Below are 13,666 nucleotides of genomic sequence, written 5' to 3' on the forward strand. Positions count from 1 at the left end.
GGAGTAAAAATTAAATAAAAATTATATAAATAATATAAAATAAAATAAACGAGTTATCATAATGAAAGCGCTCATTTGACTAATAATAATCTTTCAATATAAAACAAAAGTCAAATGAATTCTTAAGACAAATTGTATGTATGTATGTATATATAAGATTATTGGAGTAAAAATGAAATGAAAAAAAGAAATAAATAATAAACGAACGGTATTACGTTGGGCCCCCACCCTGTCGTCATAATGAAGACTCAACTGCCTAATTAGCGTTCCCTCGAAGCAAAAAAAAAAAAGATGGAAAGAAAGAAAAAAGAAGAATAAAAATGCGGTCGATATGCGTTAGCCCAGGTTATCCCACGGCGTCACACAGCACGTTCGCAATGAAGCAATCAGCTTTCTCCGTACGAGTTAGAAAAGAAGAAGAAGAAGAAGAAGACGTAAGGGTCTCTTCTTCTCATAGCTGGCATCTTCATCGTCATCGGGACTGTTGTTGGTTGCTTGTGTATTACTATTACCATCTCCACAATTCTTTGTCGTTCTTACAAGATAGGATGGGGAGGGTGGGGGCCCGAAAATCGCACGTACACGTAGGCCAGAGCACAACGGGGAGCCATGAAAACAATGGTGAAATAAAGCGCGTGCTTTCCATAGTTCCTTATGTGAACTACATTATATACAATACTAATATACATTTTATACACCGAATATAATACAATAATATTCGAAAATGTTTCGTGTATCTTTTGATAGATGACTTTTTTTTTTGTTTTTTTTTTTTGATGAAATTTGAGAAATTGAAATAAATTATTTGAAATGTGAAAATAAAAAGACATAATTGATAGATGATATTAATGATAATTTTAATTAGATTGAAATTAATATATAATATCTATATAAGTTTATAGGTTAGGTAAATATAAAAATATAGTTTTGTAAATTTATAGGTTAGGTAAATATAAAAATCTAGCTTTGTAGGTTTATAAATTAGATAAAAATAAGAATTTAGTTTCCGAAGTTTATAAATTTGGTAAAAATAAAAATAAAGTTTTGTAAGTTTATAGGTTAGGTAAATATAAAAATATAGTTTTTTAAGTTTCTTTTGTGTCTGTAACTAATTACTTTCAATTAATATTGTTTAATTAAATGAAAATTAATTTCTATATGATATATATATATATATATATATATATATATATATATATCTGAATTATGAACAAAATGAAAGATTTTCTGTATAAAGTATATACATAAATAAATAGATAATTACATAGTAGTCTAAGACATACGACAGAAGTTTCGGAATTACAACGAAGTTGTTGTTGTCCAAGGATTATTTCACCCTCTTCTTCATTCTCCTTACTCTCTTCAATCTTATGGTTGTATTCAACGTTCTCCTTCTAAAACCTCGAACGATGAATTCACGCGCACGAGCGACTGGCTGACGCAGGAAATGGAATCTTCGTGGAAGTAGGAGCACTGTGTGGCTATATAAGAGAGACTGTAACATCCTGCAAAACGTCAACGTTTGTTTCTCCTCGAGAAGGAAGAAGTCAGTCGTGTCACGAGAGTATTAACAAACAAAAAAACAAAACAAAAAAAGTAGACAAAATAATCAAAAGAAACAAAACAAATAGAAAACAATTATTCCAAGTTTCGCGACTTCTTTTTTTTTCTTGTTCATCATTTCATATTGTCAATATTTTCGTTAACATTTTGTTTATCGGTTTTTTTCTTTTTTTTTTTTCTATGAAAATTATCGTCATCATTAAAAGCAGATATTTTATTGAGTATCATCATCATCATCATTATCATCATTAGAAACGTTCGTAATATTATTTTTTGTTTATTTCTTCAACAACATGGATGCATCAATACGTCATCAGGTAAATGAAAACTTTAAAAACATACATAGAGATAAATTGTTGCTTCTGATGCACCTGCAATTTATTATTTTTTATTTTGTTAATATTTTGTTCCCTCCTAACCTTACTTTTCGTTCAGTTCTTCCTTTTTTTTTTCCTTTTCTTTTCTTTTCTTTTTCTTTCTTTTTTTGTTTTCCACCATATTCCACTTTCCCGCTATTGCGAACGGTGAAGTACTACGTGAATAAAGCCAGTGAATGGGGATGAAAAAAAATAGGAGTTGGAAGGGAGAGGCAAAAAAAAAGCTACGCGTGATTTTTTTTTTTGTATTTTCTGCCCTTTTTTTTTTGCTTTTGGTTTTTGTTTTGTTTTTGGCACGGGATTCTTCTTTTTCTTTTTCTCTCTTTCTCTCTCTTTCCTTTCATTTTTATTTTTATCTCGCTTTAAACCCTTTTTTTTCTTCCTCTTTTTTTCTCGCCTCCCACGTTTGTCAACGTATTATCACCACACAATTCTGACGCGATTTGACAAACACGAGAAATTCAACGCAAGTTTGCGAAATACTTTATAACTATAAACGCGTGTCATTCTTTATAACTCGGTGTGAACGGAAAAAATATTAACCAATGAGAAATATATGCTTTGTTTTTTCATCTACTTTTTAATTTTACTTTTACTTACATTTTGTTTTTTAACAATGAGAAAAATTTCTTGAACGATTGTTGTTTTCATTTATTGTTTTGTTTTTAAAATATTAGGTTTTCCCAAAAAAGTTTCTTTTTTTATTTTTAAAGAATAACTTTCATTAATTATTTCAATAATATTTCATATTATTTAGTATAATAACATAACTATAATATAATAAATATTAATTACATTATTTAATTATATATTAACTATAATTATTATTAACTATATATATAATATTAATGATATATACATATTTTTTATTTATGATAAAAACTTATTATATAATAATTAAATTATATTATAATATATTAAATAATATATTAATAAATAATTTTATACTTACTGGGATTTGATCCACTGAATCTTGAATGGCAATCGAAGGAGAGATAGCGTCTCTACTACCTGAGCTATTCAAGGACTACTAAACTAATTATATATAATATATATATATATATATTTTTTTTTATTTATAATAAAATTTGTTATATAATAATAAATTATTATTTAATATTATATATATTAATAATATTAATATAATAATTAATATATATAATTAATTATTATTTTCTTTATCATCAATCAAAAATCATTAATTATGATTTTTTTTCTTCTTATTTTTCAATCAATTAAACAAAAATTCATTCGAATTCAATGTAAAAACAAAACCAAACCATATTAAAAAATTTAACTCATTTGTTATCTACGTGTCTGTAAACAATTATTCTAAATAATTAACTTGTACTTTTTTTAATACGTTTACCACAGTTATTGTTAGAGGCATTGTCGTGAGAGAATACACCCTGTTCTAAAGGTGTCGCAAGTCGGTTCAATTTCACACTCAGATAGATGCAACAGGATTGCTTGTTTCCTTTTCGCATAATAATAATAATTATTATAATAATAATAACAACAATAGTTTTATAACATTAAAAACCTTACGTCAACTAACACTCATCCCACCCCTTCCTTGTTTCTTTACACTTTAACGAGGAAAGTTGTTTAATAAACGAGAAATAATGCAAATCTTGTTGAAATCATCTTACGTTATTTTGATAATAACAATATTCTATCTAACTTTGAAAATCGATATTGGAAATAAAAAGATAAAAAAAAAGATAAAATGAAATATGTGAGCTTGCCAAATGGGGGTGGTTTTTTTCCTATTCCAGATAATACGTTCTTTTCTTTTTTGTTTCAATAATCTCTCAGTTGATAATCGATTTTTTCTATTCTAAAAATTCATTTTTCACTTGAAACAAAATTTCTCATTTCGACAGGTTTATTTTTTATTGATAATCAGCATCGGTTTTGTGTATTGCGAGCCACCATTGAGTAATCAGTACGGATACCCTTTGGAAGGTAACAACGGAAATTTCCTCGGTGCTAACAACGGAAATTTTCTCGGTGGTGGTACTACTGGTGGTAATAACAATTACAGACACCATGACGGTGGTGGTCACTCGTCATACGATGACGGACACAATGACAATCAAGACTATGCCGATAATTACGTGAGTAATGATCGTTTTTTTTTGTCAATCAAATATGTTACTGTTTCTCGATATTTTTGATATTAAATAAACAAATGAACATTAAAATGAAAGTTTTCATCTTGCAAATGTGTTTTAATGATTGTTGATGACTTTAGGAAGAATTTTTTTTTAAGTGCACGTGCATTGAAGTTTTAGTAGTCTTCTAAAGATCAAAGGGATTTCGTAAACTTTTATGACGACACTTCAAAAAATAGGTTTTGGAATCTATGATCCCTTTGATCCTTTACGTGCTTGAAATATGTGTCACTTATTTAAATTTATCATTTTTTATATTATTTATTAATTATTAAAATTATTAAAATTAATTTTTAATAAAAATTAAATATACAACAAATATATAACAAATATATAACAATATTTAATTGTTTTTTAAAATTAATTTAATTATTTTTATAAAACATTATCTATATATATTATTTTTATATGTATAAACTTGTCACAAAATTTTCTTAATTTCAATTTTTACATTGATATTATTTTTTAATTTCAATTATTTTACCGAGTTTTTCATATTTTCAATACAACCTATAACATAAAAAATATATGCAATATTATGCATGTATATTTTATTAATTATAAAATAAAGTAAGAAACTTTTAGAACAAGTTAATATTTCATTGGACAGGATACACTTTTTTTTAACATTTTCAAAAAAGAAACTTGAAGTAATTTCTTCATTATTAATTTATTTATTACTTCGATTAAGATATTTTATTCTTTCATTATGTCATATTACGTCGGTAAAGTCACTCGCGTCTGTTATCTAACAGTGAACTACCTTATTGAACCCTTTTGATAGGCAACACGTATTTCAAACATGTACAGATAAATAGTTTATCGTATGAGATAAATCAAATTTATTACTGGAAGATGGTAAACAATATTATTGATATTTTATAGATTATTATTTTTTGATTTTTAATTGTAGATATTAATTCATTTCAAAGATAGAAAAAAAACATGTGTGCATATCACACAAGTTAGAAGCGAAACCTTCAAATAAACAAGTTTCGAGGATAATTTAAAATATATAATATTATTGTAATATTATTTTTACATTTAATTTGTAATTATTTTTTTAATTAATTATTTAATTATAAAAATGCGCGCCTGTTCGTATGCAACCCTCCAGACACACTTTGAAAATGTTGCTTGCGAGCGCCATCTACTGGGACGCAATTTTTTTGCAGTAAAAACTGTTTATACACGTATGTAAGACAGGTTGCTTATCTTTCGGGCAGAAAAAATATTCCTACCCGAAAGATGGCGCTCGCAAGCAACATTTTCAAAGTATGTCTGGAGGGTTGCATTCATACAGGCGCGCATTTTAATAATAATAACAAAGAAAGTAAACAATAAAATACTTTAAAAAATGTTTGCAAATCATATATTTTTATAAATAATGATAAAAATTGAACTCTAATATTGTAATTAATTTATGCATATTTTTTAGAATAATATTTTGTATTTTATATGAAATAAAAATAAAAAATCATGTGTGCAGATCACACGTGCTAGAAGTGAAACCTTCAAAAAACTAAGTTTCGAGATAATGAGTCAAATTCAGAGTATCAGGAGTAAAATAATTGTAGGATTTATTTCTTATAAAAAAAAACAGCTTTTTTGTGAGAAACGTGGATAGTCTAGTGGCCAGTTGAAGAACTAACTAATATTTTAGAATATGTGAGTTGAGTTAATATGAGTCTACGTTCCGTAGTATGCAGTTGCACACAAACACACACATATACGACACTTAGTAGCCAGGAGTGGGAGACTACAAAACACTGTTTAAAGAGGAGACTGAGATAATAAGAAACAAATGCATACTGTCTTCTATCTCATTCTCTCTTAAGCTAAATCCTACAGATGTGCATATGTTTGTCTCATTTTCTCTGTTTAGTAACGTACCCGTTTCATCATCGTTTCGTTACCGTTACCATGGATTTTCTTCGTTCACTTTTTTCAAATCACTACCCCCATTCTAAAGAAGTTTTCACTTCAATAAAACTTCAATTAATTTGAATTTTTCAGCCAAAATCGTACGAATTTGGATATGCGATAAAAGATGTTGCAACGGGTAATGATTTTGGTCGAAAAGAGACGAGTGATGGTGAAACAGTTCGAGGTGAATACAGAGTACAATTACCTGATGGTAGAACACAGATTGTAACTTATACAGCAGATTGGAGAACTGGTTTTCATGCAGATGTAAGATACGAAGGTACTGCGACTTATCCCGATCAGTACAACACTCAGAACAATGGTTATAATAATAATAATAATAATAATCAAGGCTATGACTACCAAGGAAATGGTATAAATAATGGATATAACGGAGGTAAATCTTTTTTTCGTTTTTTTTTTTTCTAATTATCGTTGGACTGTGTTTGTTTTAAAAATCGATGCTTGAATATGAAAATTAAGAACCATTAAATAAGAAATGTTTTGTTTTTGTTGTTGTTTCAGGTAATAATGCTAATTATAATAATAATCATAATAATAACAACTACAGACACGGAGGTAGCAACTACAATCAAAATAATTTTCAATTAGGCACAAATGCGTTGGATAATAATTATAATTTTGGTGATGTTACGAGAAATACTTACAAACCACCGGTTTATGGGCCACCAGTTGGATAAATATAAATATTTATATATATATATATATATATTTTAATAATATCATTAACGACTGTATAAAATTTTTACATACATTTTTTTATTAAATAAATAAACGTTTTCTTAATTTTTTTTTCATAAGATTTCATTTCAATTTAATCGTACGTTTCTCACGTTTTTTAATATTAATTAGAATTAAATAATAATTCTATTAATTATTTTTATTATTAAATAAAATAAAATAATATTCAATTAATATTTATATATTAATATATTAATAAATATATTAATTATATATAATATTAATAAATTTTTAAATATATTATTTAAAATATATATATTGTAATTTAATAATTAATAATATATATATTATATTTAATATATTATAAATATATATATTTTTTATAATTAATATATAGATGTATATTAAATATTAAATTAATTAATTAAAATTGAATTAAACAAAAAATTAAACATAGAAAAAAAACAATGATGTAATTTTAAAAAAAAATGTACTATATATTGTTTTTTTATTCTATTATTTATTTTATATTTTGAAAATTAGTAATCCAATGACAATTATTAGAATTTATTTAACAATATTTAGCAATATTGAAAGCATGTTATGATTATCATGTATATACTTTGTACTTTTTTATGTACTTTTTTACAATTTCATATTTGCTTAAATTTACATCGTTAATATATTAATTTTATTGAACAAATTTCAAAAGATTACTTATCTTCAAAATAATTTCAAAAGAAACACAAAATATAAATGGCTACATAATATATTTTTATCTACGTTTTAATAATTCAAAATAAAACAAACGTTTATGCTCTCAAATTTTACAAAGTTAAATTATTTTCTTGTTATTTTTATTAACAATCTGAGAAACATATCTTTTGAAACAAAACAAAATGTTACTTTACAGAATAAATAACCATAGCATATGACAAAGTTGTTTTAATCACCTTAAACAAAAACATATATATATATATATAACATATGAAAATAAAAATTGTAAAATAATTTGTTATTAATTAATTTTTTGTTCTTACCGTCATGGAAAGTTCGACAGATAATGTTAAAAAATTGACGAGTACAAAGTAACATGGTTTTAAACTTCTCATCATCATGAACAACAATAATGTTTGTGATTTTGTTGAAAGTACGTACCATGGTATATAAAACCTATAAATTGATCAGTTTATAATTCAATAAATAAATAAATATACATATTTTATTAAATAAATATATGTGGTGATTATTATATATATATAAAAAAAAAAATTAAAATATAATTGAAAATGTAAAATAAAAAATTGTGTTCATCATTGTAAAAAAAAAAAAAAAAAAGAACATTTTCAAATGAAAAATTATTAATAAATATAATGAAATATATTTTCAAATAAAATAAAATAATGTTGTTTACGTTTTGTTGACTATAATAACGCTGTGATCTATTATTTTTTGGCCTAAATAACAATTCATGGATAATATACCGCAATTGAGGATGATATTAAAAATTGAAAGAACAGTTTCTCTTATATTTTGTCGTTCAACAGCTGAGTTATGTAAAAGCTATAAAAAACAAAAACAAAAAACATAAAAATGTTAACCTATAACTTGTCACGTTTTAATTAAAATAATAATAATTACAAAAATAATAATCATACCCGTATAAAAGTAATAATTATAAGAATTGAACCAAGTATAATCATTATAGAAGAACATTTTTCGTATGACGAATTAAAGATGGAGTAAAATCTTGAATGATACAAATTTTGGTTTAGGTTAAAAAATAAAACATATTGAAATTGATTGATGAACATGATTTTTTTTCTTTTTTTTTTTTTTTTTCATATACTAACTCTAATGTTTTTTTGTGATATTTTATACTACGAATTATTTTCTCATAAACTTTATCTTCTGTATAACGATCATATAAAATTTCCTTTCTAATTTCATCCAACATGTTCCTGAATAAAAGATGAACGATTAAAGTATTATTAGGATAATCTTAGGTTATGTACTTCTGATTCACAATAAAATTTGTTATGTGTGTGTTAATATTTATTTTTTTTTAGATAATCGTAGTAAAATTATCTTTTTTGTTTTTAATTTCTTAGAAGAAAAGACTAATTTAAGGGGACCTTCTACTCTGCAATTAAAAAAATATTTTTTTTTTTTTTTTTACATTTTTCGAATGTATATATATGTAGAAATATTGTGTTAAAATTTCAAAAAGATCCGATGTCTCTAACTACATTTTTGGTGCCTGAACGTAACTACCTCGGACCGCTTTCCTGAGCGTTCGGTGCGCACGGACGACTCTTATCTTGTTCAATCCCTTTCTCTTTCATTGTTTATTCAAGCAGTTTTTTTTATTGTAATCTGTATAATCCTTCGTATTGTCAGGTATATTTTTCGGGGGATCAGACATAGAGAAATATATAACTGTCTGAAGATGATGATATATAGATTATTAAATTATGATGATGTTAATGGGCTAATAATTTGAATAAAACGTGGCCCATTGCTGGGCCCATTAATCGGCCAATGATCAACTACCATTAATGGGCCGATAATAACTGCCGGTAATGGGCCGATAATAACTGCCGGTAATGGGCCGATAATAAATGCCGGTAATGGGCCGATAATAAATGCCGGTAATGGGCCGATAATAAATGCCGGTAATGGGCCGATAATAAATTTTAGTAATGGGCCGATAATAACTGCCGGTAATGGGCCGATAATAACTGCCGGTAATGGGCCGATAATAAATGCCGGTAATGGGCCGATAATAAATGCCGGTAATGGGCCGATAATAAATGCCGGTAATGGGCCGATAATAACTGCCGGTAATGGGCCGATAATAAATGCCGGTAATGGGCCGATAATAAATGCCGGTAATGGGCCGATAATAAATGCCGGTAATGGGCCGATAATAAATGCCGGTAATGGGCCGATAATAAATGCCGGTAATGGGCCGATAATAATTGCCGGTAATGGGCCGATAATAAATGCCGGTAATGGGCCGATAATAACTGCCGGTAATGGGCCGATAATAAATGCCGGTAATGGGCCGATAATAAATGCCGGTAATGGGCCGATAATAAATGCCGGTAATGGGCCGATAATAAATGCCGGTAATGGGCCGATAATAAACGCCGGTAATGGGCCGATAATAAATGCCGGTAATGGGCCGATAATAACTGCCGGTAATGGGCCGATAATAAATGCTGGTAATGGGCCGATAATAAATGCCGGTAATGGGCCGATAATAAATGCCGGTAATGGGCCGATAATAAATGCCGGTAATGGGCCGATAATAACTGCCGGTAATGGGCCGATAATAAATGCTGGTAATGGGCCGATAATAAATGCCGGTAATGGGCCGATAATAAATGCCGGTAATGGGCCGATAATAAATGCCGGTAATGGGTCTATAATAAATGCCGGTAATGGGCCGATGATCAACTATTATTAATCGGCCAATGATTAATTACCATTAATGGGCCGGGGTTATCATTTGGATATTGAGCCCTCTATGGGCTATTAGAATACGTCAATGATCGGCCGTTAGTTGTCATCCTTTGCCCGGCGATTGGCCATCCAAGGTCCTGTTTTCAAACTTTGTAAGGGGAATTATTAATATCCCTCGACTTGAAAAAAAAATAAATAAATAAAAGAATAACTCCACCCCAACTTTTCACCTTTACCAACCCCTACCCCAACTTCTTCTTCATATTCTTCTTCTTCCTCTTCCTTTTCCGCGTTGTGTTTACACTTCCCTTATTATTTTATTTTCAATTCTCATTCTAATATCTTCGACAAGGAAACATTTTTATTTCATAAAAAGAAAAAGAAATGAGAAATGTTTAATTGATCATTGAAGTTGAATTTTATAAAATAACAGATTTCCATGTTCTCAACCTTTTCAAAGTTTGTTTGCATTTTAATTTATTTTCATTTCAACTTGTTCGTACACTTTCGATGGAGACTGTATATTTCCTTACAAATAGAAAGGGATCATAATATCTCACGATTCATAAAAAAAAAAAAAAAGATAATAATAGTTACCATACGTGTTCCATCGACTGGTGTAAGTACCTCAAAACTAAGGCACTGAAGCAAAAATACAAGCATCCTCCGGCACATTCTAAAGATGTACAGAAAGTGCTAAAGCCTATTTATGAGGATCTGACTAAGACAGAACTGCTGGAAAGATGTTTAGGTGGACATACGCAGAATAATAATGAAAGCTTTAATAACTGCGTATGGAACATGGCACCTAAACACCTGTTTAACGGCAAAAAAGTTTTTGAAATTGCGTGCAAAGTTTCAGCATGTATCTTTAACGAAGGATTTCAAACAGTGATGAAGATAATGGAAATTGGGCCAGGAGCGATCGACTTTGCTAAAAGACGCGACGACCGACGTATCGAATCTGCGAACCGTCGAAGCTCTGAGTGCTCAAAAGATGCCAGATCAAAGTGGAAGAAGGCAAGACTGGAAGAAATTGAAGAATATGAACAAGAAGAAGGTCTATTGTACGGTCCAGGCATCGCAGATTAAGTTTAGGTAAGAATTTTTCACGATTTTGAGTAGAAAAAAAAAACTTTAAACGCGTTTATCTCGAAACTATGTTTTGAAATACTAGCTCCATCGTATCTCACGAACCAGTAAACCGATTCTTATAAAATTTAATCCACATATTCTACACATGAGCTGTAACAAAGTGACGGAGAGTTTTTTCTTATATTTTAATTTTTACTATTTATTTTTAGTCAAAAACAATAAAAAAAAGGTCAAATTTACGTTTTTTTTGTAATTTGTCCACCATTTTTTTATTTATTGATAAAATTTTTATATAAAACTGTCACTTTGTAGCTGAAGTCATACAGAATATAAAACCATTTTACTTTTATGTTTCAGGTAAGCCATTCTCAAATTCTGATGGAGCTACTAAAGCACTAAAGTTTTAAGGTGTTTTTTTATACTACTGTTTTTGCAATAAAAAATTAATTAAAATGAAAAAATAAAAATTCATTTATATAGTTTAAGACTCAATTTAACAAACCCAACAACTTTTAGATCGATATCTTTCATAGTTTTCTTGGAAAAAATTCGCGAATATAGCCTTTTTTTTAGGTGCTCAGAGTAGAAGGTCCCCTTAAAGTCTCATTTGAACGACTAAATGAAGAAATTTTAATCAAAATAAAAAAACAAAAATTCCGGAAACTGTATAAAGATACAATAATTTAATTTAAACCAGTATAGTAACATTACACGTATAATTTATGTGTATATAATAAATTAAATATTAATAAACATTAATATAATTAATAATTAAAAAAAGATATGAAGAAATTTGAACAAAAACAAAATTCCTGAGACTGTATAAAGATACAATAATTTAATTTAAACTAGTATGGCAACGTTACACGTATAATTGATCAGTGAATAATAATTAAATATTAATAATTAGTAATAATACATAATTAAAAAACAGATATGTGATGAAATTTGAGCAGAAACAAAAAAACAAAATTTCTGAAACTGTATAAAGATACAATAATTTAATTAAAACCAATATAGTAACGTTACACGTATAATTTATCCGTAAGTATTAAATTGAATATTAATAAATATTAATATAATTAATAATTAAAAAAAGATATGAAGAAATTTGAGCAAAAACAAAATTCCTGAGACTGTATAAAGATACAAAAATTTAATTTAAATCAATATAGCAATGTTACACGTATAATTTTTTCTGTAAATAATAAATTAAATATTAATAAATATTACTAATTAATAATTAAAAAATAATAGTACAGTCGTACAAAAATATTCGTTCGAATAGTGTATCGTTGTTTGGAATAATTTAAAAAATATTAATCTAACACACATGAATCAAATCTTATGGTGATTTAGTTCAATTTAAATGAATGATTTATCTTTGCTGACATTTATTTAATCAATTAAAAAAAAAAATCTATCGTAATATAATTTTACCCAACAACACAAAACATTCCACAAATGTGATATATAAGTACTGCAAATAATGTATAATTTCCTATTACAGTTGTACACGTTATTGATGACAGAACAAATGTTATTAACAATATCACAAAGTAATATTTTTGTATGTCTATAAAAAATTCCATAGGAAATGGTAATGTACGATGACGTGGTTGATTTAATGGAAAATACATGTCTAAAATAAATGGTATGGCTGATATCGATATTGCTGTTAATATCAACCCATAAGTCAATGCTAAAAACAAAAAAACAAAAAAGAAATTAATAATTGTAAATTATTAAATCAAATTAAGTTAACACGTTCCGTGCCAAGTGTATTAACGGTGGTACACTTTAAACTTGTTCTTCAGGCCACGTGTACCACCGGTGGTACTCACCATTACACATATTTATTTAATGCGCTGTAAATATATGTTTATAACAAATTTAAAATATTCCTATTGAAATATTGATGCATTATTACAAAATGCAGTATAAAACTAAGCACATAAGTTATATTTAAAATAATTAATGATTACATGTAATGGTTGATTTTGTTAAAGCAAAATTAAATGGCCTGAATAACAACAAGTCAGGTAAAAGGGGTTGGCACGGAACGTGTTAATAATATTTGACTGTATTTACATATTATTATCAATGAATACGTTCTACCATCTTCAGCATATTTCTTCATTATTTGAAATTCTTCCATATGTTCTCTTTCATGCCAATTTTGTTTGATAAGTTTTAACAGTTGACTTATCTGCATTAATGAAAAATATTAATTGTTTTGCATCTTCATTGTAATTATTATTAATTACATATTATTCATACCTTCGCCATATTGAATAAACTATTGTAATAAAGGAAAACACATGTTAAATATAAAATAAAATTAGAAACAATTTCCAT

The 13,666-nt window shown here is 27.3% G+C and overlaps 2 protein-coding genes across 2 annotated transcripts; one reads left to right on the plus strand and one right to left on the minus strand.

The window, feature by feature from the left end:
- The first annotated feature begins 1,318 nt into the window (after positions 1-1,318).
- Positions 1,319-6,872, plus strand: LOC107069416 (uncharacterized). Its single transcript, XM_089179112.1, has 4 exons — positions 1,319-1,880; positions 3,827-4,060; positions 6,134-6,440; positions 6,569-6,872. Exons 1-4 carry the CDS (start codon positions 1,857-1,859, stop codon positions 6,742-6,744), a joined length of 741 nt encoding a protein of 246 aa, XP_089035238.1. The 5' UTR covers positions 1,319-1,856; the 3' UTR covers positions 6,745-6,872.
- A 775-nt stretch (positions 6,873-7,647) lies between these two features.
- Positions 7,648-13,666, minus strand: LOC149030433 (uncharacterized). The gene is made up of 8 exons (XM_089179083.1): positions 13,589-13,666; positions 13,400-13,517; positions 12,749-13,010; positions 8,599-8,706; positions 8,447-8,494; positions 8,160-8,309; positions 7,786-7,918; positions 7,648-7,698 (listed from the first exon to the last, which is right to left on the minus strand). Exons 1-8 carry the CDS (start codon positions 13,664-13,666, stop codon positions 7,648-7,650), a joined length of 948 nt encoding a protein of 315 aa, XP_089035209.1.

This window comes from Polistes dominula, unplaced genomic scaffold, assembly GCF_049000335.1.
Source record: "Polistes dominula isolate Pdom_NZ unplaced genomic scaffold, Pdom_raw_medaka contig_37, whole genome shotgun sequence".
In the NCBI taxonomy this organism is placed as follows: domain Eukaryota; kingdom Metazoa; phylum Arthropoda; class Insecta; order Hymenoptera; family Vespidae; genus Polistes; species Polistes dominula.

Coding starts and splice junctions, on each gene's coding strand:
- LOC107069416 (XM_089179112.1), top strand. CDS start 1,857: ATGGATGCATCAATACGTCATCAG. Junction 1,881..3,826: donor ATGCATCAATACGTCATCAG/GTAAATGAAAAC, acceptor TCATTTCGACAG/GTTTATTTTTTATTGATAAT. Junction 6,441..6,568: donor AAATAATGGATATAACGGAG/GTAAATCTTTTT, acceptor TTGTTGTTTCAG/GTAATAATGCTAATTATAAT.
- LOC149030433 (XM_089179083.1), bottom strand. CDS start 13,666: ATGGAAATTGTTTCTAATTTTATTTTATATTTAACATGTGTTTTCCTT. Junction 8,495..8,598: donor TATCACAAAAAAACATTAGA/GTTAGTATATGA, acceptor GTATCATTCAAG/ATTTTACTCCATCTTTAATT. Junction 8,310..8,446: donor GAAAAATGTTCTTCTATAAT/GATTATACTTGG, acceptor TTGTTTTTTATA/GCTTTTACATAACTCAGCTG.